At 38.6% G+C, this 26,803-nt stretch overlaps 1 protein-coding gene across 1 annotated transcript in view; it reads right to left on the reverse strand.

Annotated features, from left to right (window-relative positions):
• The window catches only part of LOC112116425 (lysine-specific demethylase 4C), a 438,460-nt gene that overhangs the window by 46,033 nt on the left and 365,624 nt on the right, over positions 1-26,803 (reverse strand). Inside the window, exon 22 of the mRNA XM_026646385.1 lies at positions 72-257. Coding sequence (XP_026502170.1) covers positions 72-257 — 186 coding nt within the window. The remainder of the gene's footprint in view (positions 1-71; positions 258-26,803) is intronic.

Here is a 26,803-nt window from a genome sequence, read left to right on the forward strand (position 1 = left end):
GACTATCCACAGCATATTTTATTTTTTGTAAGAAAGAAAGAAAGAAAGAAAGAAAGAAAGAAGTTCCTTACCACATTTTGATTGATCTTGTGTCTGAAACATGTGATGTAGACAACATAAGGCCAGTCATCAGGCTCCATCAGCACCCCTGCAGCATGGGCACAGGTAACGTGGAAGGAAGCTGGACAACGCCCATAAGAACACTGTATGCAGGCACCGGAAAATTTCTTCATTCTCTGTCTGCAGAAGATACATTTCTGTACGAACAAAACAGAACAGAATGTCAACTAAACTACCGTAACTTAGCTAATTTCCACGTTTTATTGACTACATTTTACAGCTCAGCTGTATTGAAAAAGAACAAACTTTTCTGAATTGCAAATAAACCTTGTAATATACTGTAACTCTAAGTCAGCATTTTTGTCTTTCTTTATGGACACACAAAGAGTTAATGGTTTTGGTGCCGTAGTGGGGAATCTGATATGTAGTTGATCATTATTAATCATTTTGATTCTAAATCCCATGCACTGCCCTACAAATCAACCCTTTCTCCCAAAGTGAGCAAATTATTAATATAATTCTTCAAAAATAATCATGATGTGTGACAACAATAAAACTAAAATACGTACACTCTGTTATGTTCCTGTGTGTTCAAAATAGGCATTGGGGGATGGGAGAAATGAGAGAGACAGGCTCTGCCTCGCTGAATAAAACAATTTGTCCATGAAGTCTGGTATCCTACTGCCAGAACTAGCCAATAACCAATATGTCAGATGGAGAAATACTCCATTACTATGTATTGCCAATTGTGTAATACTGTACATGGGGATATAGCTCTTTCCTGCTTACCCTCATCATAGCTTATAAAACAAGAAATATGTAATTGATTATCATAATATTTTAAAATCCACCCTCACTATTTTACCCAATGGCCTTGGCAGTAGTGAATTCCACAATCTGACTATGTGGTGTTGAAGTACTACTGATTCCTTTCATCGCTCTAAATTTACCAATAGTTTTTACAAAGCAACTCACTAAAGTGTCATCAGTGAACTTCACCAACTCAACATTGTATGATGGGATTGCCTTGAACTTATGTAACTGTCACAGCAAACGCTGCCAGAGTGGTGAATTTGTTGGTTCAAGTCATCCTCAAAAGTAAAGTTAGAATACAAAGCATGAGCAGACTAAGGAAGTGAACCCACAACGTTCAGTGCCTCATAGGAGTAAAACACTGTAAAATTAATACATTGGTCTTGGAAGCCTTTCATCCAAAGATTTCAAAATGCTTTACAAACATTTAACTACCCTTTCAAGGCAAGTATTATTATTCGCATTAAATAGAGAGGGAAACAGAGACAGAAAGGTTAAATGACTTTCCCAAGCCTGCATAGTAATGGGATCAGCACTCAGGACTTTCTACCTCCCAGTCGCTTATTTAGTTCATTAGATCCCATTTTAATGTAATTTCACAAACTTTAAAAAACGTAAAAATTGAAAAACAAAAATTTCATCCTGTGTAATTGTACTGACTCCCCACAGGGTCAGCAGCAGGGGGTGGGATCCATGTTCAGTAGGGGACTGTGTTATAATGATTTCAGAGCCTTCTGCCCCCTGTGCCTTGAGCCTATCTATGTCCCTTTCCGCTCTTATATTTCCCTCCCAAGTCACTGCCCTTATCCCTTCGTCCCCACTGTTATCCTCTCTGGCACCTGTCTGCCTCTAAAATCAACTCCTGCTCCTGCCCAGTCTTTAGCTTTTGCCCATGCCCCCTTGCTCCTATGCTACCCCACTCAACAGTTCCTGTCCTTGCCCCTTGCTCTTATCTTCTCCCATCATCGGCTCCTGCCTTTCTATCCCATCACTCTGCTCCTGTCCCTCTGGGCACCAGCAAGGGGTGTAGTGAGAGCAAAGGAGAGACTGTTTCCCTGCTCTCAGTTCTGGTGCCCAGTATCTAAGCAACCCCCAGCTTTGAGGAGCAATTGCAGGGAAAGTCCTGTTCAGCCCCTGGCAGATATGAAATGGAGAATGCTCAGTTGTTCTGTGAATATGATGCATCCACAGTCTGGTTGGCATGTAGGAAACTGTGAGAGGATGGCAAATGCTCCAGAGAATTTAGCTGCCAAACTCTACTAAACCTTTACTGAGAATGTGTGAAGTGGAATTTTTCAGAGGCCTATAACTTGGCCAAATGTGGGCAGATTTTCCCGGGGATGGCAAAAGGCACATACCTGACACAGGGAGGTCACCCTGAAAAATATCAAATCCTTGCTAGAAAGCATGGAAGTGCTAGAGCTTTTCAGCAGAGTGGTTGGAAGAATATTTTAAACATGAGCAAATGTATTTTCACTCATCTTCTTCTCTGAAATGGCTACACCATTATTGCTGAAACTTAAAAAAAAAGCAGCAGCAGCTCAATTGAGAAATCTGGCATTTTTGCCCAAATGGTTAAAATTTGGTGAAGTTCTAACTCATTGAACCAAGGGTCTTATAATTCGAAGTGTTGGGCAACTGTAAGTACAGGCAGCGCTACCTGCCCCACCTAGAACATCCGCATCAAATTGTTCTATAGCCAGCATTTTAGGATGGTAACAAGAACCAAGACACTAAGAAATTATAAGATGAACTATTGTATATGTTTGTACTTCAACTTATAAAAATGTCCTATGCAAAACAAAGAAAAAAATTAACACAGGAAGTACATAGTGTTATAATTAATTGGTTCATGCATCAAAAAAAGGGTTGAATTAAAATTAGCTATTCTACATAACATGAGTCACATGATTTGCCAGACTCTCTCTGCTTCAAGAAGTGGAAGAGCTGAGAAACATGAAATGAAAGACATGGGAAAACTGTGACACAAGTTCAGGAGGATTTGGAAACATGCTTCGGAAAACACAGACCTTGAACCGGGTAATAGCCAAATGATAAGGTCAGAAGAGATCTAAACGAAGGGTGTAGAGGCTCAGATATCGGTAGACGGCCAAATCAATACAGATTAAAATAAGAACTTTACCCAAACTATTTTTTAGGTTTAAAAATTCATTGAGTTTCACTTCTTCCCCTCTTTTCAATCCCTTAATATACTAATGTGGACACACTGAAATACTGCACACACGCACGGCATTTTCTCACAGTATTATTTACTTAGCTCAAACTAGAGAATACTAGAAATCTGGCGAAAAAGCCTGTTTATACGAGAGTTCCAGGAATAATTTCAGAAGCTTTATTAAGAAAACTCTTCCCTTAATCATTCAAAAATGCTGGAAACTACAGTGCATATGCTATGCTTGATCATTGCGAGTAAGGGGAAGGCTTTAAGAAAATAAACTTGCAAAGTATTAAGGAGCAGATTCTGATCTCAGTTTTACTGGTGTAAATCTTAGTAACTACTAACTTAAGTGAAGTTACTCTGGATTTACACTAGTGTAACTGAGACAAGAATCTGGCCCTAAGTAAGTTGGTAGTGCAGATTTAGAATTATATGAATTGAAAAAAAGCTTATTGTATTTCTAACAATGAGATGTGTCCACTTTATTGCTGAATCAAGAGAAGGCATGTATTATACCAATTAACTCCAAGGACACACTTATCTCTGGTGGTACATTATTATTTTTAATTCAAGTACGAAAAGGAATCATGGATAAGATTAGGAAGAGACAGGAGAGTTACTGTATATTCAGGGAGAGAAGATCTATTTTTTTTCCTGAACCTAGGTCACACAAAACCAATTATTAGTCTAAGGATGAGATCTCCCTCAGAAGGCATAACTGAAAGGTACTAAGACTGATATATACCACAATAAAATAAATTTCTTATGATTTTGAAGATGCTATGTCCTTTATTTTGTAGTAACTTTTGGATAATTCTGATACTGCTCAGCCTCAAGATGACAGACACACACTAAAGCACAAATACAAGTTGAGGTAGCGCAAGTGAAAAGGCATGGGCATGAGCAAATCCCTGATTTACACATGTGTACCAGGCAGCATGTCCACAGCTCTGGACAGGAGAAAATGCGCATGCACTTTTAAAAATGTAGGCCCTAAAAGCTATTTAATACTCCATATTTAGCTAACAAAAAAAGTAGAGAAAATGATAATTTTCTCCCCTTAGTGATTTGGATCCTTGTTCAAGAACTTAATAGTGAACTGGTACATATTAGATGTTAGTTATAAACTGAACAGTGCTCTCTGTGACACCTGTTGGTAATTGCTTCCTCCCTCAAACTCTTCCTGATAATTTATTCCTTATAGGCACTTATAAACTCTGGGCTTTAGTGGATGGTGGTTGCAGTGTGTTATTTTCTTTCCTGTAAGTAACCTTTTCCCACTGTATGTTCATTACATAGAGTGTCTATTTCACTATTATTCTATATTTCAAAAGAATTATAAGAAAATAGAGTTTAAAAAAGACAAATTCTTTCAGAGAAAAAACAAGGATGATGGGCAGAGAAAAACAGAGAAAGGAAACCCAAACTGCAAGGAAGGAAGAGAGGGATCATGAGAATGCAAAAACTGAGATTGCTTATTCTTTGAGGGTGAGATTTTCTGTAAAATAGGTTCATTACACAAAATGGGCCTTATCTTGCATGCTGCAGAATACCCTTGGCACCCCACAGGACAAGGCCCAAGATGCATACTCCCACGGCCTGGGCTTCCTCCATATTTGTGTGCACAAACCTAATACTTGAGTGTGATATTAACCAACCTGAGTGTAACCAATGATTATAATAATTAAGTTTAACAGAATTCATTTTTAAAAATATAATTTTGACAGATAATATTGATGTTTATTTTAAGCATTTTTATCTAACTAAATTTTCATAGTTGTGGGAAATCATGGGGGGAGATGAGTGGGTGGTCAGACAATTACTTAATGACAGTAGGCACTGAGATTCAAAAAGTTAAAGCTTTATTATCATTAAAACACAAATTGTTAGCATCACATGTCAAAATATACGAAGTAAATATCGTTAAATCAAACGCTAATAAGTTTTCAAGCAGCATTTTGCTTATTTTGTCAATTTAGATCATCATTGATGGAAGCAAAGTTTTTGTTGGATTGTGTGTGTACAGTGTAATCGACATTTACCCCCACCCCAAAGCTAATCCTTCAAAGCCTAGTAGTATTTTTCCTGCGAAGATTCTCTCTAACTCAGAGTCACAATCAGGGCTGGATTTCCAATTAGGCACAGTAAAGCATGTGCCTAGGGGCATCTAAAAGTTAAAAGTGGGTAAAAAGTTTTTTTGTTTTGTTTTTTACAGAAAACATGAAGGTCAGCTGTAGGCAGGGGGGGCACTGAAGATGCTGTGCCTCGGAGTGCGTAAGGTGTAAATCCGGCCCTGGTCACAATTTAGTCTCTTGTTCCACCTCACACTAGCGGGGAAGTAGTCTATTCCAGCCCTACACCTGCACAGATTACCGCCTCCTCTGTGCTGGCTCAGCTGCTTCAGGCTGGCACATAGTGGAGAGGGTAGGTAGCCAGTGTAGGGGAGTAAGGGAATGCCTTACATCCCCATATTTCTCTGCATGGGCATACAGGGCAACCAACAATCTTGCCCTCGCTGTGCAGGGTTTTGAAAATTCTCCTTGAGATTGATGATATTTACAGGTCTGATCTTTCCCACCTTTTGAAATTGGTGGGTTCAAGGGATAGTCTCAAGGTTTGTTAGAGTGATAAATCAAAGATTACATCTGGTATAAAGATGCACCTGAGAAAATAAGATGTAACATATTTTAGAGTACATAGTAGTATACTCCAAAGTTGTAAGAAAATTAAGCAATTTAATCCAAATTTAAATTAACCTGAGCATATGAATATGGAGATGATGAAAAATGACAAAAGGTAACAAAATGATGTATTTACACCAGGTATTTCAAATTCAGATTCCTCGTCAACACAATGAATCTCTGCATTTTCAGTTTGCCAAAAATAACAATACGTTTACTGAAATGCATTCATGCTTACTCAACATTCATTTGATAGCTATAGTAATTCACTATCCTGATGTTCCCGTAAGGGTAAACTAAGGCTGTTCTTATCTGGTAAAGCACATTCAGTTTCTTAGATACCCCTGAAGAATATCATTATGATTTAATGTTTGCTAGATATTTTTACAAAGTAAAAAGTATGGGAGAAAGCGGCTGAGGATCAATCTTAATCACAGATCCAGATGCAATACCAAATAGAGAATAAATAAAATTGTTTATATAACTGTAGATTAAGAATATAGGACAGAATAATACACTGATATTTCACTGAGATTTTGTAGATGCTGCTCTTTGCCCTCCAAATAAAAAGTGTTCTGAGGTAAATGGATTTCATAATCACAGAACAGTTATTTAATAACAATAGACTCCAAATGCAGAGAGAGAATGGATTTAAAAGAATGGCCATGAGAGGGGGGTGAAAAAGATGCCAGTATTTTTCAGAAAAAAGCTTGCTGATAGTTTACATAATGAATTTTGTGCATCCTTATATAAACAATTTGATATTGCTTTCCCCAAAGAGATTAATATTTACAAACAAAATCCCAGTCTCTAGCAGGATCATGAATTAAACAGTAACATGCTCTCTGAGGGCAAGAACTTAAACAGATAAGTGGAGGTTAAGGGTTTTTTTTTTTTTTAAATAATGATTTGGATTATTAATTTTTTCCCAAACATTTCTATGCCTTGGCAAGAAGCAGCAAATCGTGAAATGGAATTTACTAAACAATATTATAAAATTCACAAAAATAATCTATGCTAAGGGAATCTTCCTGAAAATATACATTACATACTGATCAAGTTTTGTAACTGGAAATAGGGGCGTGGGGAAAGAAAGAAAGAAAGAAAGAAAGAAAGAAAGAAAGAAAGAAAGAAAGAAAGAAAGAAACTTTATAGGGTGCTCTCTCTCTCCAACAATCAATCCAGGTTGTCTTATATTGGTGCCAATCACTGTTCTACCTGATCTACCTCTCAGATCAATCTTCTGTGGATTAAAAAAAAATATTCTTGCAGTTTGGTACAATTTGATGAATTCCAAAACAATAAACTGTTCCTTCCAGAAGTATTTTTTCAGTTGTCCCTGGCAGGGGTGATTTAGAAAGCAGGCTACACCATCCAAAATGGAGAAATTCCCCAACACTACTGGCAGAATTTTAACAAGGGGGCTTGCGTGATCTCCCCCAGGACCCAAAAAACAGGCTGAGATCAGTACTGTTGACCTTCATTTACATAATCTGCCCAGCATACTCAGCAAGTACACCAGTATTTTATATTCCTTATACAGGGGTGGACAAAACTTTTGAGAAGTTCATCCTATGCACACACATCTACACAACTTTCTGTATAAATAGGTTATGTTGAAGCACCACCAAATACCAAAAGGAAAATATAAATTGATAAATCACCAAAACTCCTTTTCTAAAAGTAGAATCACAACATTTATAGTTTATTTGTTCCTGGTAGTCAGCCAATGAACACAGTTTTCTCCAAATGCAATCTATACCAGGTGCTTCTGTAAGAACTCAGTCACCACCAACTGCTTCCCTTGCCCACTTCCTACTTAATTTGCTTACTGAAATATGAATATGTGGCTGTGAGCTATTACTTTAAAAAGAAAGGGTTACGATTTCAGCTTAACGTTAGTCTCCTGTATACCTTTTATGTATTTTTACTACAGGACAAACTACATCTCTTTGCCAGACATGGCTTTGAAATATTACATTTGCCTTTCCTGCTTCATTATTTTCTTGTCATTTTCCCCCTTTCATTTCAGCATCACACCATACAAATGAATTTAACACAACACTAAAAGGTGACATTTAAAAGTAGCATCATGCCTGTGTTAGGTGCAACTTGCAAGCATTATGAAATGAAAGCCAAACATGATTGACATTGGTGCCAAAGGAGCACATTCATAGCAAGGCAAATAAGGGAGGCTGGAAAGAATCTGGTTTTTAATATCCTTCAGGAAGAAAGTTTATTTATTAAAGTGCTTTTTCTTATTCAACACAGAAGCTTCATGTGTGATCAATTCAAATTTTATATAAAGGGAGACTGCAGGGGTAAAGCACCCAGGGGGCCAGGCTGTTTTTGTACTGACTGGGTGGGGGTTATGCCAAAGCAACCAGATTATGCCTCTGTTCAGTGCATCTCTGATGCAGTCACCACCAGTGTGGTGGCTGTGGAGCGCAGTGCTAAATTAAAGTTGCCCTCTCTCCAGAAGGACTCCTATGTAACCTGTTGGAAATTAAAATGTTGGAAATGAAAGGGGCACTTCCTAACACCTCTCAAGGGTGGTGGAAATACTACTTATGACTTTTGGGTTTGACTAATTCCTATAGAGAAGGGATCCTGGGATCATCTAGGACTTGTAAAATTTGGCATGAAGTGACATTGTTTTTCCAGGCCATTTTTGGACTTCAACTGCATTTTTATATAAAGCACTGGTCCGACAAGAAATCTAGTTATTTATATTTGTTACATGGGAAGTCAATGTTTCTGCAGATGATATACTTGCAGAAAAACACATACACACACACAACTTTACTCTGTAATAAGAGAAAGCAGTTTAAACTAGATCTACTGAGATGCAGCACTGAAAGGATTACATTCTTAGCACTATCCTGCAAGCAATTTACTTTACTGGGAAAAAATGCAAAGAAATTCTTTATCACAAAATAGGTGCCTGCATCTCTTAACCAATATATTTTCCATCCTTCTGAGAACAGCTAGCCTGCAGGCTGATATCAATAAGCTAAAAAGATAAACATTTTCTTTTTTCCCTACAAAGACTCAAAAGAGATAATTTAAATTAAAAAAAAACACACACCAAAAAAACCAACAACACCCACCACCACAGATGGAAACAGTCCTGAGACAGACATAGTTGCATTTAAGACCTGCATGTTCAAATATTTAGAAACAGGAATCTTGTCAAGCTCGAACAGAAACCTCTGATGATGATACAAGTACTTGTATCAAAATTTCATCTACCCTGAGGCTTGCCCACTGGCATGACAGCAATGTGCTGCCTTGTGTCTTAAAACATTTGGAAATGGGAATGGACTTGAGTCCCTATGCTCTGGGCAAGAAGAGGTCATGGCCAATTATGTAGGTGAATGCACTCTGCCTCTGGGAAGGAAAATGTTACGCATGTGCAGTACATTGGCAAAGACTGGGGACGCAGCTGCTTGATGGCGTATTCTCTGTTGAAGGGGGGCTATTGTGGGCAGAACATTATAATATATGAGAAGGACAGCCATAGTTTAGTGGGGTTGTGCCACTAGCCAAGAATCACCTGGTTCAACTTACTGTAGAGGGGGCCAATGTAAGTCACACCTAAGCTAATAACAATGTCCATATGAGTACAGATGTCAAATCCAGGAAGGGAAGGGCTATTCCTGTACAAAGGGGAAAAGAGTTATATAAAAACTAAAAAGATTCTTTGGGAAAATATTTAAACAAGTTCTGTATTTCAGCCTGTTTGGAAACCTTGAGTGTTAAAAAGCTTATGGGACCATTTAAGCTTACTGAGAATTGTGCAGTGTTCGGCAAAAAGCCAAAATCTACTTTTAACTAGAATCAACTTTAATGTGATACCTCGCCGGAGCATTGTGTTATTTAAGCAGACCAGGGTGATAAGGCAGAATAGTAAAGTTATGGCATCCCCTAAAGGCACATTAAAATACTTTATTAAATGTAAAAAGTTCAACAAATCCAAAATGACCAGCCTGTAGCATCTCAAAAACAGTAAAAGTGTTTTCCAAGCCTTTTCTCCCATCCCACACTCCTGCATTAACTCCACTAAGTAAATACTCAGAAAAATCTGAGCCTGTTGCAGAACAAGGTGATGTGTATCTTACAGTTCTAAGCCATTATAAACATTTGCCAAATCACTTCCCTCCGTAAATTTAAATGCATTAACTGTTTCTTTTTTTTTTTTACTATAAAAGTAAGAAAAGACACTAAAATGCAGACACACACACACACACACACACACAAAAGCTTAATGTTTAAAATAAAGTTCAATATTTCTAATGTCTCTCTCCATCTTTTGCTTTTCCCCAATTGCTATCTATCTGAAAGACCAAAAAAGGAAAAAGAACAATACAAGGGTTTTATTATGGTCAAGCAAACAAAGGACCCTTTGCCTTAGAAATCTCACAAAAGTATCATTTTTCTTGCATAAACCTGAAAGTATGTGGATATCAGCACAGTTCCAAAAAGTTCCAAGTTTGCCATGGAAACAACATTCTTATTTCAAAATAATACAACTGCTCGCTGTGGACTATTGACATGAAAGCTCCCAATCCAAGCTCATTGACAGCTTGTGGAGTGGACAGATGAGGCATGGAAAATATTTTAAATTAGTTCATTTATCATGTTGAGACATAAGAAGAGACTACGAATTTCTCACATTTATAGAAAAGAAAGGAAGAGAGGGAGAGAGACAGCAATTTTTTATACAAAATTATTCCAGTTAAACTGCATCCTTCAGACTGTACTGCATGGAATGGATTTTCATTCTATTATTATACGTACCTTTTAATTTGAGAGATTTTATGAAGAACCAAAAATAAGCAACATTCAGCAAATATTTTTAATTGTCTTTTGTTTTGTTTAAATAGTACTTTGTTTTCTGGAAATAAACATTTTTGTTAAGTACACACAGGTTTTAAATTAATGGCGGATGGTTTATCAGGATAAAAACAATTCCTGGGTAAAATTAAGTTAAATACTATCTAAATATTGGACACAATTTCCAACCGGGGTTATATCTTGAACTTGTAGGATGACATACTCGATGGGCCAGATCCTCAGATAAGGTAAACTGACACAATTCCACAAGTGTTAATGGAGCCCAAGCTATTGTAGAGAGCAAAGTCCAATGGATAGAGTAATGGACCGAGAGTCTGGAGACCTGAATTCTTTTCTTGGCTCTCCCGTTGACTTCTGAGAGCATGATTCTGCCACCCTTACTCACACTGAGTAGCAACTTCCTCTGCAATTTAGCCCCGTTACAGTGAATGGTGCTAATTGCAGAGTAAGGTGCTATGTAACATGAGTAAAGGTGGCACAATCAGGCCCACACTGATCTTGGGGAAGTCATATAGGGCTGAGTTTCGAAAGTGCTGAGTATCTACAACTCCAGCTGAAGTCAATGGGAGCAGCACGTGCTAGACACCTCTGAAAATTAGTTCCTTAAAGTATGTGTGAATCAGTTTTGTCACATGTAAAACTGAGTTCATAACAGAATAGAATTTCATGTGACAAAATAAAAGGCACTTGTCTTGTCACAGGGGCTTTGTCCCAGCCAAATTTCCAAGGCCTGCTGTAAACAACTGAAGTCTGAGAGCTTCTGAAAAAAAGGTCGCAAAAATATTTGATCATGGAAAATGTTAGGCAATCTAAATATTGAGGTTGCTACCAGATCACCCTATAATGACTGTACTTTTTCACCAGCAACATTAAACAGCATCTCACAATATTCAGCCATTATCAGTTAGCTGATCATTTGATGTCTCTTTTGGGCTTTATAAAATACTCTTCATGGCTTCAATAGCAAAGTTCTTAAGCATGTGCCTAAACTTTAAACACATTTGACTAGTTCCATTGATTCATATGCTTCATGATTAAACAGCTTGCTAAATCAGAGCCTATATTTACTAGATGGGCAATTCTGAAAATCACTTGATGCAGTGCATACTTCTCCATATCTCCCAAACAGGGCATGAGAGCACTTTAAAACAACAAAATGAGGCAGCAGGGTTCCATTAAAGTGCATACATAATTTGGTCAAGATTTTCTAAACTGAGTGTCTGAAAGTAGGCTCCTAAATCTTAATTTAAAGCTTTACCCTGTACCATTGAGGTTAATAAGGAGTTTTACCTTTAACTTCAATGAGTGTAGGATCAACCCCTCTGGCATCTAAAAGTGACCTGATTTTCAAACTGTTCATTGCCTAGTAGCTGCTATTAATGTCAATGGGAGCTGACAATGAGTTAACAATGTGATGAAGTTGCAAAAAAGGCCAATAATATTCTGTGTGTATTAACTGGAGTGTCATATGTAAGACATAGAAGGTAACAGTTCTGCTCTATTCAACACTGGTAAGGCCTCTGCTTCTCCTATGGGAAGGAACACAGCCTCTCCTCCTGGAGAAGCTACTTTCCTGCAGCTACTAGCGTGGTAACAGGAGAGGAGAGAGAGAGAGAGAGAGAGTGAGTGTGTGTCCATTCTCTCACTGCAGGAGGGGTTTTAAAAGGTCTCAGGCAGCCCTTAATTGGATTCAGGTGTCTCTAATTAACCTGAGGTAACCCCTTCTAGGTTTGTAGGAAAAAAGGCCTTTAACATTCTAGGGCTAACGTATCTGCGTTCCACTACCCTCTTACAGCCATCCGGCCTGACTGTATCACACTGGGTACGGTTAGCCTTTGAAAAGAAGACTGGGGGCGGGGAGGTGGGGGATGGGGGGCTGATAACAGTCTTCAGATATGTTAAGGGCTGTTATAGAGAGGATGGTGATCAATTGTTTTCCATGTCCATTGAAGGTAAAACAAGCAGCAGCAGCTTAATGTACAGCAAGAGAGATTTAGATTAGATATGAGGAAAATCTTTCTAACTCTAAGGGCTAGTCTACACGATCGTGGTAAATCGATCTAACTTATGCAACTTCAGTTACGTGAATAACATAACTGACGTCGATGTAGTTAGATCCACTTCCCGCGGTGGCTACACTGTGCTGTGTCGACGGGAGAGCATCTCCTGTTGACATCCCTTACACTCCTCTGGGAGGTGGAGTACACACCAGACCTGCATCGACTGCAGCAGTGCTGATCTACCGGTAAGTGTAGATATGCCCTAAGGATAGTTCCATAATGGAACAGACTTCCAAGTGAGGTTGTGGAATCCCCGTCACTAGAGGTTTCTAAGAATAAGGTTAGACGAACACCTGTCAGGGATGGTCCTGCTTTTTTTGGGGGGTGGGAAGAAGACTGGACTGGATTATTTCTCAAGATCCCTTCCAGCACCACATTTTTATGATTCTATGAATATATTTCCTTTAAAGTTACAATAGTTTACAGAAAATTAAACACGTAGCTTTATGTTATAATATGACTTTTTAAATGTTTAAGAATGATTTTCTGCATTTGCCTATGAGTACATTAGTAATGATATAGCAATATGTAATATGGACGTGATGTACAAAAAGTTCAGAAAGAGACTGAGGAATGTCAGCAGGCATGCAATTTGGCTTTTAACACCAATTGTCAGTTTCTTTATGACCCATTTGGCCCTTTGGATGATGTTCTATCTCCCCACACCACATATCCAAGGCATGTGCTAATGAACCTCAAAAAACCTTCTCTTTTAGGCTAGATGTGACCACACATCTAGCCTAAAAGAGAAGACACACCATGGCAAAGTCCATAGCTAATACTTCCAAAAGGAGGCATGACAATAAATTGTTCATATTGCTCTGACAAGCAATCAGTGAATTTTTGAAAATATTTCTTTTATAGAAAGCCTGATAGGATCCAGCTAAGCAAGTTATTTAAGCATATGACTCCCTTTAAACACGTGATTATTGATTTCAATGGGACTACTCACCTGCTTAAGTATCTTGCTGCATTAAGGCCTCACAGAATGAGTATAATATTTTAAAGTATGAAATAATTGCGTATTCTCTTCAGATGCTTCAGAGGCTACTATAAACTTCTAAAAAAATCCAATCACTGAGTGGATTAACAGATAAAAGAATATTCCCTCATTCATACAATCCATTTGCTAGACACATTCTAATGTCTTAACACCAGAGAAATTATAACATGGGTTTCAGGATCTCAGAATTTCTGTAACACAGTATAGCTGAACCAGTGAAACGGAGGCACTGGTAATATCTGAACTTCCTAGGGAACACTGTAATTTTGAGTAACATGCTTATTTCATATTTTAACAACACACACACACACACACAAATGGAAACCAATCTTTATAATACCAGGGCCTAATAAAGCCCTGAGATCTGTGTCCACAGGGGACACATAGGACATGTATCTCCTCTTCCACTGCAGATGGAGTTTTGGTCAATTCTGTGGCAACACTGTGCCACTCCCCCCAGAGGCTGCACCGCAGACTCGGGATCCATGGAAGGGAGGGGTAGGCAGTAAATAAATTAGGGTGGAGCTTTGGAGAACCTACACATTGAACCTTCCACTGAATACCTGGATTTCAAGGCAGAAAAAGACTATTACCCCTCTCTGTCGAGGGAATCCCCTTTTAAGAGTGTCCTGAGGCCTAGCATGGGGGGAGGGGGGAAATCTATTTCATGGCACAAAACCTCTTCAGGGAATTCCAGCCTTCCTCTGATCACCTGGGTGTGACGGGTTCCCCCCGGGGTCCCTCCTGGAACTGGGGTACTACTGAGCCCTCTGACCCCCCAGCCTGGGCTCCCTCTCACACTGTGCTGCTGTGACAAACTGCAGACCTACTCCCAGTCCTACACTTCCTCCAGCATTCACACCAGTAGGGACACACCCATCTGTAGTTACATGCAGGCTCTCTGACCAGCCACTGCATGAACCAACAATAGAGAGGCTACAGCCAAAATAACACCAACTTCCCAGCCTAGGACCTCCTCCCCTGCCACTGGAGTATAAACCCAAAATTATACCATCTTGCGCTGCACAGGGAGTTCGACCCTCCCTCAATGTGGAGAGGAAATGCAATAGCCCCCTAAGCTAAGATTCCCAAGCACTTCATCCAAACTTACTAGTTTAGATTAAAACATGAAATAAATGTATTAATTACAAAAAGATAGATTTTAAGTGATCATAAGTGATAGCAAACAGATCAAAGTAGATTACCATAAGAAATAAAACAAAATGCAAACTAAGCCTACAATATTAGATAGGGTCTAAATCAGTAATCTCTCACCCTGACCGAGGATACAAACAATCCACCAACTTTCCATAGACAGGCTAGAAATCCCTTTAGCCTGGGACTAGCACTTCCCCACCCCCAGTTCAGTCCTGTTCCTCTGGTACTTTCAGGTGTGTTGTTGTGGGAAGAGTGAGGTGCTGTCATGATGTCATTTCCACCTTTTATATATTCTTCCAACTCGCTAGAAAGCTCTTTTGCTGTGACCTAGGTCAAACAGTTCCCATTGTGTAGTGCTATCTCTGAGAGGTTTCTATCGTACACAGTTCCTGGGGTAATCCTTGTGCTTGTGTGCATCTCCTCAATAAGCCATTAACATATTTTGGCCTTTTTATTGTTGTACCTGAAAGGCTGCTTGTGGGTGTTCTCAACCTCATGACATGTTTCAGTAACACATACATAGCCAAACTTCACAACTTCATATACAATGATAACACATACAATCCAAGGAGATATTAATGTCTAGCAGGTAAAAACTTTTAGAATGATACTTCACAAGGCATACTTTGTACAAAACATATCCTAATTATATGACAATGGTGAATAAGGGGTGCCAGGGTGTCACACTGGGATCTGTGTGGATCCAGGTGGTTTGAAGATTGGCTTGATCCACAGGAAGGCTGGGACAACCTCAACCCCCAGGACAGAATAGAGAAAAATCGCCAGGAAGATAGCTGTGTATTTAAAATTACCTTTTTGAAACAAACATGCTGAAATAATAGGGATGACATATTGGTAAAAAAATTATTTAAATACTTATTAAAATCAACTTTTTAACAGATCTATTCCTAATAACAAGGCAAAGCTGCTGGAGTATCTAATATTTGGGAAATGGACTTCTAATATTTAGGGTACAAAGGATATTTTGTTACCTTCAATGCCTTCCACATAAGGAGCCCCTTCCCCCCCCCCCCCTTTTTTTTTTAAACAATCAGTTTTTAAGGTCTTGGAAAGTTTGTTCATAAAAACAGAGAACGGAATAACACTGCTGACAATTTCTTACAAAATTCTATTACAAGAAATTACTAAAATAAAAAGTTAAAAGGGGGGGCTACCGATGTTTTGTGCCATGTGTTCGTGCTTGAACTTTTTGTGCTTGTTTTAGTCTGTTCAGCTTTGTTCAATTGTTCTTTAAAGCAGTAGTAGTAGTAGTATTTTCACTTTGTTGGCTGTGTGTTTTCCTGTTGCAACTTCTCAACAAAACTGCCAACCTTAGTATATTCCCAATAGGTCCTTATGCCCTGGAGCTATTCCATCTAAAGCACTGAGTGATCAGGAACTGAGAATGACAAGTGAGTGGTGATGAGCTGAGCTGTCAGAAATCTGCCAAATGTCTGTTTTGGAGGTAGTTATTTTACTGAAAACATTTTGAGTGACCCCAGAAGGTGCATTCTTGGATCATTTTAACATACTGAATGCAAAGTACTGAGAATCTAGAGCTCGAGGTGACATGAAAACCTCTACTACTGCTGTTGTCACCACCAATTCCAGTGCCAAGAATCACTATTGACTGAACTGCTCCAATAGATATTGTGAAACCTGGCTCTGTCAATATGATTAGATGTGTTTACTTATTCTGAAAGTGGACAGAATAAATGAGTGCTTCTGCAGAACCTACTTGCTATGTCTGGCCCACAACAAGATTGCTTGATGACACTGTGGTGATAATCTCATACTGCAGTGATACTGTGGTAGGAAGCAGTGTGATGTTTGCTTGCCACTTTATTCTTCAGTTTAACCATGCATCTTAACAGAGCGGGTAGTGGATTTGTTCTGTTTTGAGCTTTCCATCTTCTGAAATACTAATTTTTTCTCTGTCTTTTCAGTGTTCATCATTTACATAGAGGAGTTATCCTAAAAGCATTTATGTTTTATCCCTGAATTTTAATAGCGCCTTTTAAGACTGACTATCCTTTCCAGATTTCTACTACAAATAAACTTCAGTTTGCACACACACTGAAAAAGTTCCTGAATAGTCTGCAAATGAGTTCAAGGAACTCATCAGCTCCTTTCATCTTGTTCAACACATTTTTTGATGTAGCACATGCTAAGGTTACCACACCTGATGTGGTGATTTCCGTGGATCCTTCATTAATTTATGTCTGCAATGTGTTGTTTTAATTTACTGAGTACCTTTCAACCTGTATCTTTTGCACTCTAACTATCCACAAGCACATGCAACTGTAATAGCCAACAACTTCTATTGTTTGAGAGGAGCTCTTTCTGTATAAAAAGTTCCTCTTTTGTCTCTTTCTCTTCTCTCAGCTACCAACAATGCTCTGTAAAGAATTAGCAATCTAGCTTTTTCAACATCACTAGCACTACTGATTGGGTTCCATGTTTTGTCACAGACATACAGACCTCCAAAGTGTACTGGACACCAGCACTTTGAAGGAAGAGCCAAATGAAGAGCCAACTGTAAAAACATTGGAGACATTTTAGTCTCACAGTGCAGAACAATATAGCGAGATGTGATTTTTTCAATGTCACTTCAACAGGCTTTTAAAAGAGCAGCAATATCACAAAGCTACTGTCTTCATTAATTTTTTTGCAAAGCACTTTTTATGCTGTTGCAAAATTAGTACATACATATTTGTGTGTGAACAGAAACTCTTTATTTCAAACCCTACAGGGTATAAAGTACCCAAATTCTAACTTGAGTATTTACTTTCTGCTTAATTAAATGTTCTCCTGTAAAAGTTCAGTTGAATCCTACAAATTCCCTCCTAAAAAATACGTTGGAGCTGCTTGCACACAACAGTCACTTGTCCCCTGAGCAGTAGATGCACGTCAACACTGGGTGATGTGATGCAAGTACATATAGTCCAACAAAAGCTGACTTAGTATTCTTTATTTTAAGCTTCCCATTCACTCATTTGGTTGCTGTTTACTAACACAGTTTTAAGGATCCTATCTTATATTATCAGAACTGCAGAGGAAAGTCTTTTTGGTATGAGACATCCATCACTTAAAAACATAATTGGACACTAAGATGCGGACCCTGTATTTGTTTTGTGATGTTTAATACAGTTTATTAAACTTCATTTTCAGTTGGTCATAGTTGCTTGGATAATTTCCATGCATGGCCAAGTTATTTCAGAACTCTAATAATCTCTTACTGTCTTGATGTTGCGACATTAACTACCAATGTACAAGGTGCAGTTAATAAAGGGAATATTGTGAGCTACTACTATTGGTGAAAGTAAGAAGGTAGGTCTTCCACTGTTCTGATTAAAAGTTATTAATTTAAATACTGTGGAAATGTCTGTTTTAGGAAAAAAAGGAAGTTGGTCATATACTTGCTGTCAATTATTTTTATGCTTCTTGCTGTCCTTTGCAGATGAGTGCTGCAACTTCTCTATTGCTAGAAATAATTGCTCCACATTAATTTTTGCTGAGTTTTCAATTCAGAAAATATGAGGAAAACTAATGAAGCAAATACTTCCAGTTCAATAGAAGGCTTTATTCGATGTCAGATACAGACGTAATCAACAGCATTGGTTTTAAATAGATCCTGGGGTATTTATCTTCTAATTTTTTTCATCCAGTATGTGGAAAGATTTGTGTTGTGATTGTACAGCAGTAATTTTTCACACAGTATAAAGGACCCAGTAATGCTCAGCTAATGTTTGTTTGTTTGAGACAAGATAGGTGAGGTAATATCTTTTACCGGATCAACTTCTGGTTTGTTTTTTACATCCCCTCCCTTCCCCCACCACATTTTGGTAATGGAATTGTAGTGGTCAGTTGGCAGGTAAAGAGGGCTTGATCCAGAAAAGCTTTCTTTAAAAATAACATGCTCGCTACATTTTAAAAAAATTGAGTGTTTGTGGTATCCTGGCAGGGGCTCTCTATAATGCAACTAACTATTCCTCCGACAGCTATTTTTCCGTATTAAGATGCTGTCGGGTCTCTCTCTGGGTCCTGCCCAAACTGCTCAGGTGTTAAGACTAGTGTGAAAGACATGTCAAGAGTGGCTACTGTGACTAAAAGCACCCTTGTATTGACCTCCCATACACTATTGTAATAATCTTTGTACAAAAAATGCCTTGTGAGGTATAATTTGAAAATTAATAACTCGTTGGTTAATAATATCATGATGCAACGTATGTAGTAACATTATATGTAAAGTTCTCCTGTATGATATTCTTGGCATATGTTCAAAACCACACAGCCCTGCCCAGGTAGAAGTATGCTGAGTGAAGAAATGTGTATTACTGTGTATAAAGCAAATTTGCATTTCAGCAAACACAGTTGAGGAGAAGGTGGTGAAGGAGGCGCTGTGCTCTTGTAGACGCCATGTTGCCTTCTTTACTGTTTGAATAAACTTTGCTTTGAGGGGTAACCCTCAAAAGAATCCACTTCAAAGGTTAATTGGACTATAAAAGAAAGGGGGAGAAAAGCCCAAGCTTGCTCTCTCTTACACCTCAGACAATAAAGGAACCAGCCCTTTGACTTTGGGGGGACATCCTGACATGAGAATTTGGTCAGCCATGTTGCTGGAAACAGTGATAAGAATTTTACTTTGAATCCAAGTCTAGCTTGTTAAGTTTTAGCTACTAGAAGGCATTTTATTTTTATTTCTCTTTTAATCATTTCTGACTTTAATACCCGATACTTAGGATTTTAAGTGATTTCATCTTCTTTTGTTAATAAACTGGTTTTATTTCTGTATCTAAACCAATGCTGTATTTAAACTGAACGGTTTGTTAGTAACAAACTGTAGAATATTGACGCTCTGAAGGGGCAATGGACCTTTAATATCTGAACTGTCCAGGAGAGGACTGGACTGTGCACAACACATGTTTGGGGGGGAAATTTGGGATTGGGAGGGTGTTGGGGGTCACATTGCAAGTACTAACCAAGGCTGGTGGAAGCCAGAGTTTGACTGGTGTGTTGCTAACAGGCTGCTGGGGTCAGAGCTGCTGGACCAGGGCTGTGGCTATACACAGACACTCAGGGTGTGTCTGATAGGCTGTTTGTGGGTGGCCAAGGTTGGGAGCTACAACAGCAAAGCACTGGTTGCAGGGCAGACAATGACACAACCCCTCGCTGGTCTGGATTGCAGCCTGGAATGTGACAGTTACTAATTTGTAATAAAAATTATTCAGACTACCGGCTAATTAGCACACACCTTTATCCACATTCTGAAGGTTGATTTTGCCACCAGTTACTTCAGACCATACAGCAAAGAAAAAAAAAAAAGATGACAATAAACCCACATAGAAAAAGGGCACAGCATTAACTGTCTTGGGATCTAAAAAAATGAGAGCAGCCTGAACTATTACACTCAACAACCTGACAATACCTAGAAATAGCGGTTTGAGAAATGCAGCTCAATGTAGTCACTGATGAATAGGATGACACCAAACGTATTCAAGATCAACCTTAGCCATAATCGAAAACAGAGAACAAGGAAACTATCTATCTGTTAGGTACAAACTTCACAAAGGTCAAAAGCAGATAATTATGGATGATATCTTCTAAGGCCTGTGCTGTGCTACAAGTCTAAAGGTTCCTATTCCACTTTTTCTCCATCCAACCCCCGGACTAAAATCTTAATAATCCTTTTTGCACCGACATTAATCGACTATCCCTCAGAAAAGCTCTCAACTATAAACCAGGATTTACACTGTATTTTGACTGTCTATGAAGGGTGTTACATGGAAGCCAGAAGAATCTCTACCTTCTAACCTGTTACTCAGAGAATGGGAAAAGAACCTACTGCCATTACTGAGACATTCAGAGACACATTTTCAAAGGTCTTGCCAATGGGTGCACCTGCAAAAGCACACTCATCCATTTTGTAGTGTAACCCAGATTTCCACACACAGTATTTTCCTAATCCATGCAAATCCATCTGTGCATTTTTTCAGGGCCACATGTTGTGCCCATCATTGACCAGGTGTGCTTGCACCTCATTTTAAATGTACAGACTTGTTTTCTGCCAGAGTAGATTCCTAAAGAAACAGCCACCCTACTGAAACATTAGTGCTTCTAGCTTTACCTTAGAGCAGAATATCTGAATAAAGTATATCTTTCTTTGATACCATTATTATAAGAATCAAGTTATTGTCATGTGTTTATGGGTCTCTTGTTTGTTCTCTTCAATAATAAACATTAATATAATGTTCACTTTCATTCAAATTTGAAAAAAAAAAGTTAAAAATACTTTGGATTATAAAATGTCCATCTAACTATCCACTGAAAGTAAATTTTCAGCAGAATATCAGGACAATAGAGTAACTGAGTTCTTACATGTAGGAACTATGCCAAGTTGTGATTATGGATCCAGGCTTTGAATAATGGCAGCATCTCCCCATTATTGGGAGCAGTTGATTCCTATCTCAGAATGACAGATTCAGTTTATTTAAATGAGATGCAATATCTCAAAGTACAGTTTACGTAGTCAACTTTAAAAGAGGGCATTTTGTGAACCCAGGGCTTGTTTGACTTTTTGAAGCAGTAGGACAAATCTTTAAAGCACATTTTCTTTTCTCAGCCACCAGATTTCATTTGGTAAGGCCTGGTCTACACTAGGACTTTAATTCGGATTTAGCTGCCTTAATCCGAATTAACCCTTCACCCGTCCACACTACAGAGCCAGTTAATTCGAATTAAAGGGCCCTTTAAATCGATTTCTGCACTCCACCTCGACGAACGGAGTAGAGCCTAAATCGATTTTGTTAATTCGAATTAGGGTTAGTGTGGACGCACACCACCGAATTACTGTATTTAAGTTAATGGGGTAGTGTGGCCGCACACCACCGAATTAATGTGGTTTAAAACCGAATTAAGGTGCTTAGTGTGGCCGCGCACAATCGAATTTATACAACCTGTTTCCCAAATTCAAATTATCTAAATTCGGATTAATCCTGTAGTGTAGACATACCCTAAGTGAACATGAAGTGTCCAAACTGAGCTTTGGTCTCCTCAAGGAAAGGCTTGAAAAGTCACTGGTTCTGATTTTTCATGCAAGAAATTTTTAATTTTCACTATTAGCTGCATGACACCACGAAGGCCTCCAATATTTTAGCCTAGAATCCTGATATGAAGCACTGTAAAATGCAGCAGTGTTACAAAAGCTTAGGGATGCAAAGTTTCAGTTTTAAGGTCCAATCATAGGAAAAAACATCAGAGTTAATCATCCCAAGCAATTTTTAATGTATTATGCAAGCTTTCCCCTACAAACTATCCATGCACTGGAAATAAACAGTATATGTCCTGGGTTTACTTATTTATTGCATGATGTACTTCATCCACACCATCAGCTGTTCAGGGCTGCTATTATTAGTTGACTTATCCACGGCTAAACTGAACACTTCAGCTATGATCACTCTGTTCCGGAGCAGATAGAGTGACAGCTAAGACGCATGCATTTCTTTTGTTACTGAGCCCAGAAAACAAGATCATTCCACTGTATTTTTCTTAAAAGAATTTAAAAATAGAGAAAATATACCAAAAATTTGTGAAGTACAATACATGGTATTCTTTTTCACTGATGCAATTATGCATGCTCATCCATGAATCTTTCTGTTATGGAACTACTCTATGGGACATACGTTTTCACATTTACTGAATAGCAAAATAATTTGTTCTCAAAATTTAAATGTTTTTTAATGTAAGGAAACATATTAGTATTTCATGGGAATGATAGAAAACAGCTGAGTCTGTGCATAAATAATCTCTCACTGTTCACATGGGACAAATTCTGCCTCAAGATGTGTTTGGCTATGTGGACTGGAACCCTCAGAATTTGGCTATGTAGAATGGAACCATCAGAATCTTTCCCACTGATTTTACACCAAATAAAAATGTAAAAATAGAACTTTTGGTGCTTATGTGAGACAAGAGAACCTTCTCAAGATTCCTCAGTGCCTCCATGTAGTAAAACAAAAGTTTCAAGGAAATAAAGTTGGTGGGATCTGAAGGTGCTCAGCACCTCTGAAAGTCAGGCTACTTTTACTGAGAAGCCTCAAATACAAACTTAGTAGCCTAAAATGGAGGAACTGGAACTACTAGGAGGTCAGATATTATAGGGATTACAGAAACATGATGAAATAGCACTTTCAACTGGAATACAAGCATTGACTGGTATGTGTTGTTTAGGAGAGAGAGAAATAAAGGTGAAGGTGGAGCGGCAGCATTGTACCTGTAACCTGTAGTGACACAGCATGTTATATAGCTGCTTCAGGTTCACTATGAAATCCAGAGACGTAGTTTTACCTTTGAAAGAAGTGTTTTTCTTTCTGTTCTTAGTTTGCCACTGCAAGAGAGATAAGTCTCATGAGACCAGAAATCCGCATAGTTAGACAAGAGTTCTGAGGAAACCTGTTTTATGAGGTACCTTTTGTTGTTGTTAGTAGTGTTTGATTTCATTTCCAAATCCCTAAATAATACCTAGGAATACATCTAAAAATACAGCTATAGTTTGGAAACACAAGCACTAGTGTTATAATTTATTTTTAAAAGACTATCACATTGAATAATTGACCTGTCTTATTTTCTTACAATGCCCACATAATTCCATAAAGGTTGGGATTTTTAAAAATAAAATAAGCATTTCAACATGGACAGTTTTGAAGAAAACTCAGTGGCAACAACACTTAAAGGCAGCTCTACAATAAGAATTCAATGAATACGTGAAATACACATGTGAGGAGGCACTTATCCTTGAATTGCTGAATGCTAGTGTTTCAAAGAGTGGATTTCTTGTAAATTTCAGTTTAGTACAATAGTAGTTTCTACACCAAGGAATGAATTGGACAGGTGTGAAGAAGAAGAAAAGAAATGAGAATGCATGGGTGGAAAGAAATAACATAATATGGCGAGGATGGGGGACTCCAAAGAATAAACCAGCAGGGGAGAAACTAAGTAAAAGGGGGAAAGAAGCAAAACAAATGGAGACAACACAAAGGAGAAAGAAGACACTATGGAAGGAATGTAAGAGTGCATAGATGGCACAAGAATATTGATTTTATTGAGAATCCTGATACTTAACACTTATCTGATTTAAGTAAGAATTATTATTAGAGCTGTGCAGAGGAAAAGGTAATTTCATGTTACAGAGGATTTTAATATTTCAAAACTTAGCTTCCTTCTGATTAGGAATGAAAGCCCAAAATTTTGAAATTCTCTGTGAAAGGGAATGAACAAACCTCACAAGGTGTCCCAGAGTTATACACCCTGGAAAGCCTGGGGTCCCCAATTCTGTAGCACTCTGGGAGCCTGGCTCCCCAACAGCCCACCAAGTAAGCTGCTGATCTAATGGGAAATTCTGCCCTATTTTCCATGGCTATACCAAGGGGACAGGAACCTTCTTTCTGTGCAGGTCACAGACATAGGGCCTCATCCAACATACACTGAAGTCAATGGGAGTCTTTGGCTTTTTATTAATGGGCTTTAGCCCAGGGTCCTAGTGCTCCTTTGACTTCTCTGGGATTCCCCATCACAGTAAGTACTATGCCTGGTAGGAACTGTTTCCACAATTAGGCCTCTAGACTGCTATTTCTCTTTTATTCTGGTTGGGCATCTATTATTTCTAAACGTTGCTTCTCCATAGTGCATTTCCATGTATTCTAATGCTTGCTCATATTTGAATCTTACAACTATAAAGTTGTAATAAAAAATGCCTAAACAACAATAACATGGTGAAAATAAGAGCATACTAAGGGATACATTTTCATACTGAGGTGTGAAACTTAGCAGCATGGTTCCCATTAATATTCATATGAGTACTAGAAGTAAAACCATCAAGCTGAAAATTTACCTCTAAGAATTTTGCTTTATGAATTTCTCTTAAAAGTTGAAAAAAGGTGGAGAGGGACGGTCAGAGAGTATGACAGTTTTAATCATTTGCTGAGTTCTTCCAGATATACAAGTAGGAGGCAAAAAGTAAAACTGTCTTCAACCAGATAAAGAAACTGGAGGAGTACAGTAGATTTCATAAATGTAACTCCTGAACTCTAACAAGTCAGAGGTCAGCAGTTGTACATATCAGCTATTTGGAGAACAATTAGGCTTTGTATGTTGTAGTCTGCTAATTGAATCTGCAAGATATGGTAATTCTCTTGGGGAATTGATAAATCAAGATGCAAAATTACTAGTAGCGATATGGAAGACATTTTATTCTCATAATTCAGTAATCTTTTCTGCAGTTGGGCTACACAGACTACTGAAGTTGAAAGACTGTTTTGCCTTATCTGCACAGAGTATACATTACACAGTAGGTCAGAAACAGGAGAACAGAGGGACTCTCAAATTCAGCATGTCACACTAGGGAAGGAAGCACCACAAACATAACAATATTCTGGGACACTTCAGCATCTCCACATAGCTCATCACGACAGCTGAACAATGTATTAGAATGATACAGTAACTGTCCTGGAAAATTGAGATGCCTGTACCATCCAGCACACTTTATTCCTTGGTTGACTGTGAGAGATGTTCAAGTCTGCATTTGTGAGAATTCTAACTGGGTTCAATATTGGGGGCACCTACTTAAGGTTTCCAGCTCTTAGCGATCACCTCTCTTGGGTGGAGACCCATATCTCTCCCCCTCTGGGTGGTTAAGGCTGCCTTACACTGTGATATTCCCAGCAAGCCAGTCTGCCTAAAGGCCAGTGCCTGTGCATTGCTTTCCCCCCAAGGGCTATGAACAAAGCATTGCCAACAGTTACAAGCTACCACACAACTCTTTCTAAGCAAGCACATTTATTCTTAAGGTTAAAGCATTTCAGAGAAAACATATAAGAACAACACAACACACACTAAACATACTAGGAGTCACTCTTCAGTCTTTTGGACCCCTAGTAGGCCGAAGACTCTAACCCAGGGGTCGGCAATCTTTCAGAAGTGGTGTGCCGAGTCTTCATTTATTCACTCTAATTTAAGGTTTTGCGTGCCAGTAATACATTTTAACGTTTTTAGAAGGTCTCTTTCTATAAGTCTATAATATATAACTAAACTATTGTTGTATGTAAAGTAAATAAGGTTTTTAAAATGTTTAAGAAGCTTCATTTAAAATTAAATTAAAATGGAGAGCTCCCCGGACCGGTGGCCAGGACCCGGGCAGTGTGAGTGCCACTGAAAATCACTCGCGTGCTGCCTTTGGCAGGTGTGCCATAGGTTGCCTACCTCTGCTCTAACCTTTCCTCAAGGGTTGGGACTCCCGTTGGAGAGAAGATCCTATCCATTTGTTGGATCAGAAACAAGGCTGAGTCAACAAACACTGCCTTTTCATATCAGAAGCCCTTTCTTTGTTGGTCTTTGGAAAACCCAGTTTGAAGCAGAATATACAAGCCTCCCCAGGTGGGGGTACCTGTCAGGAGGCATTTACAACTAATTGATTCACCTTAATGACCACCCACTGTTTTGGGCTCCTGGAGTAGCTGCGATAATCATCCCCTATAGAGTTGCACACAATCCCTGGCCCACTGTGGTACATAAACTTAAATACAACATGGTCCCCAAAGATACTGCATGGGATTGCAGTATCTGTTGCACTTTCCCCCATCTCCTCTGAATACGTGCTAGTTCAGGGAGTAAGGCTCCCTCTCTCCCATGTGCAGAGATGGTTTGGTAGATGGAGTGGCATCCAAGGGGGATCTTGGTAGCTGCAGTTATAATGGAGGGGAAAGTAGTAGTAGGAGAGATGTAGAATAAATATAAAATTAGAGAATTAAGGTTAGCTTAAATTTGGTTAGAGAAATACGTGTTGTAAAGAAAAGCACTAACTAGCAAGTAAAAGAAAGGCCATGACAGTAATGAGTTGTAAGATCAGAAGGAATGAAGTAGGAAGGATGTCTGGTTCAAATAACAATAAAAGAAGGGGAAGTTTCTAAAAAGAAGGCCTTTGACCAATAGGGATGAC

The sequence above is a fragment of the Terrapene carolina genome, unplaced genomic scaffold, assembly GCF_002925995.2.
Source record: "Terrapene carolina triunguis isolate 2854851 unplaced genomic scaffold, T_m_triunguis-2.0 Scaffold35022, whole genome shotgun sequence".
Taxonomy (NCBI): Eukaryota; Metazoa; Chordata; order Testudines; family Emydidae; genus Terrapene; species Terrapene triunguis.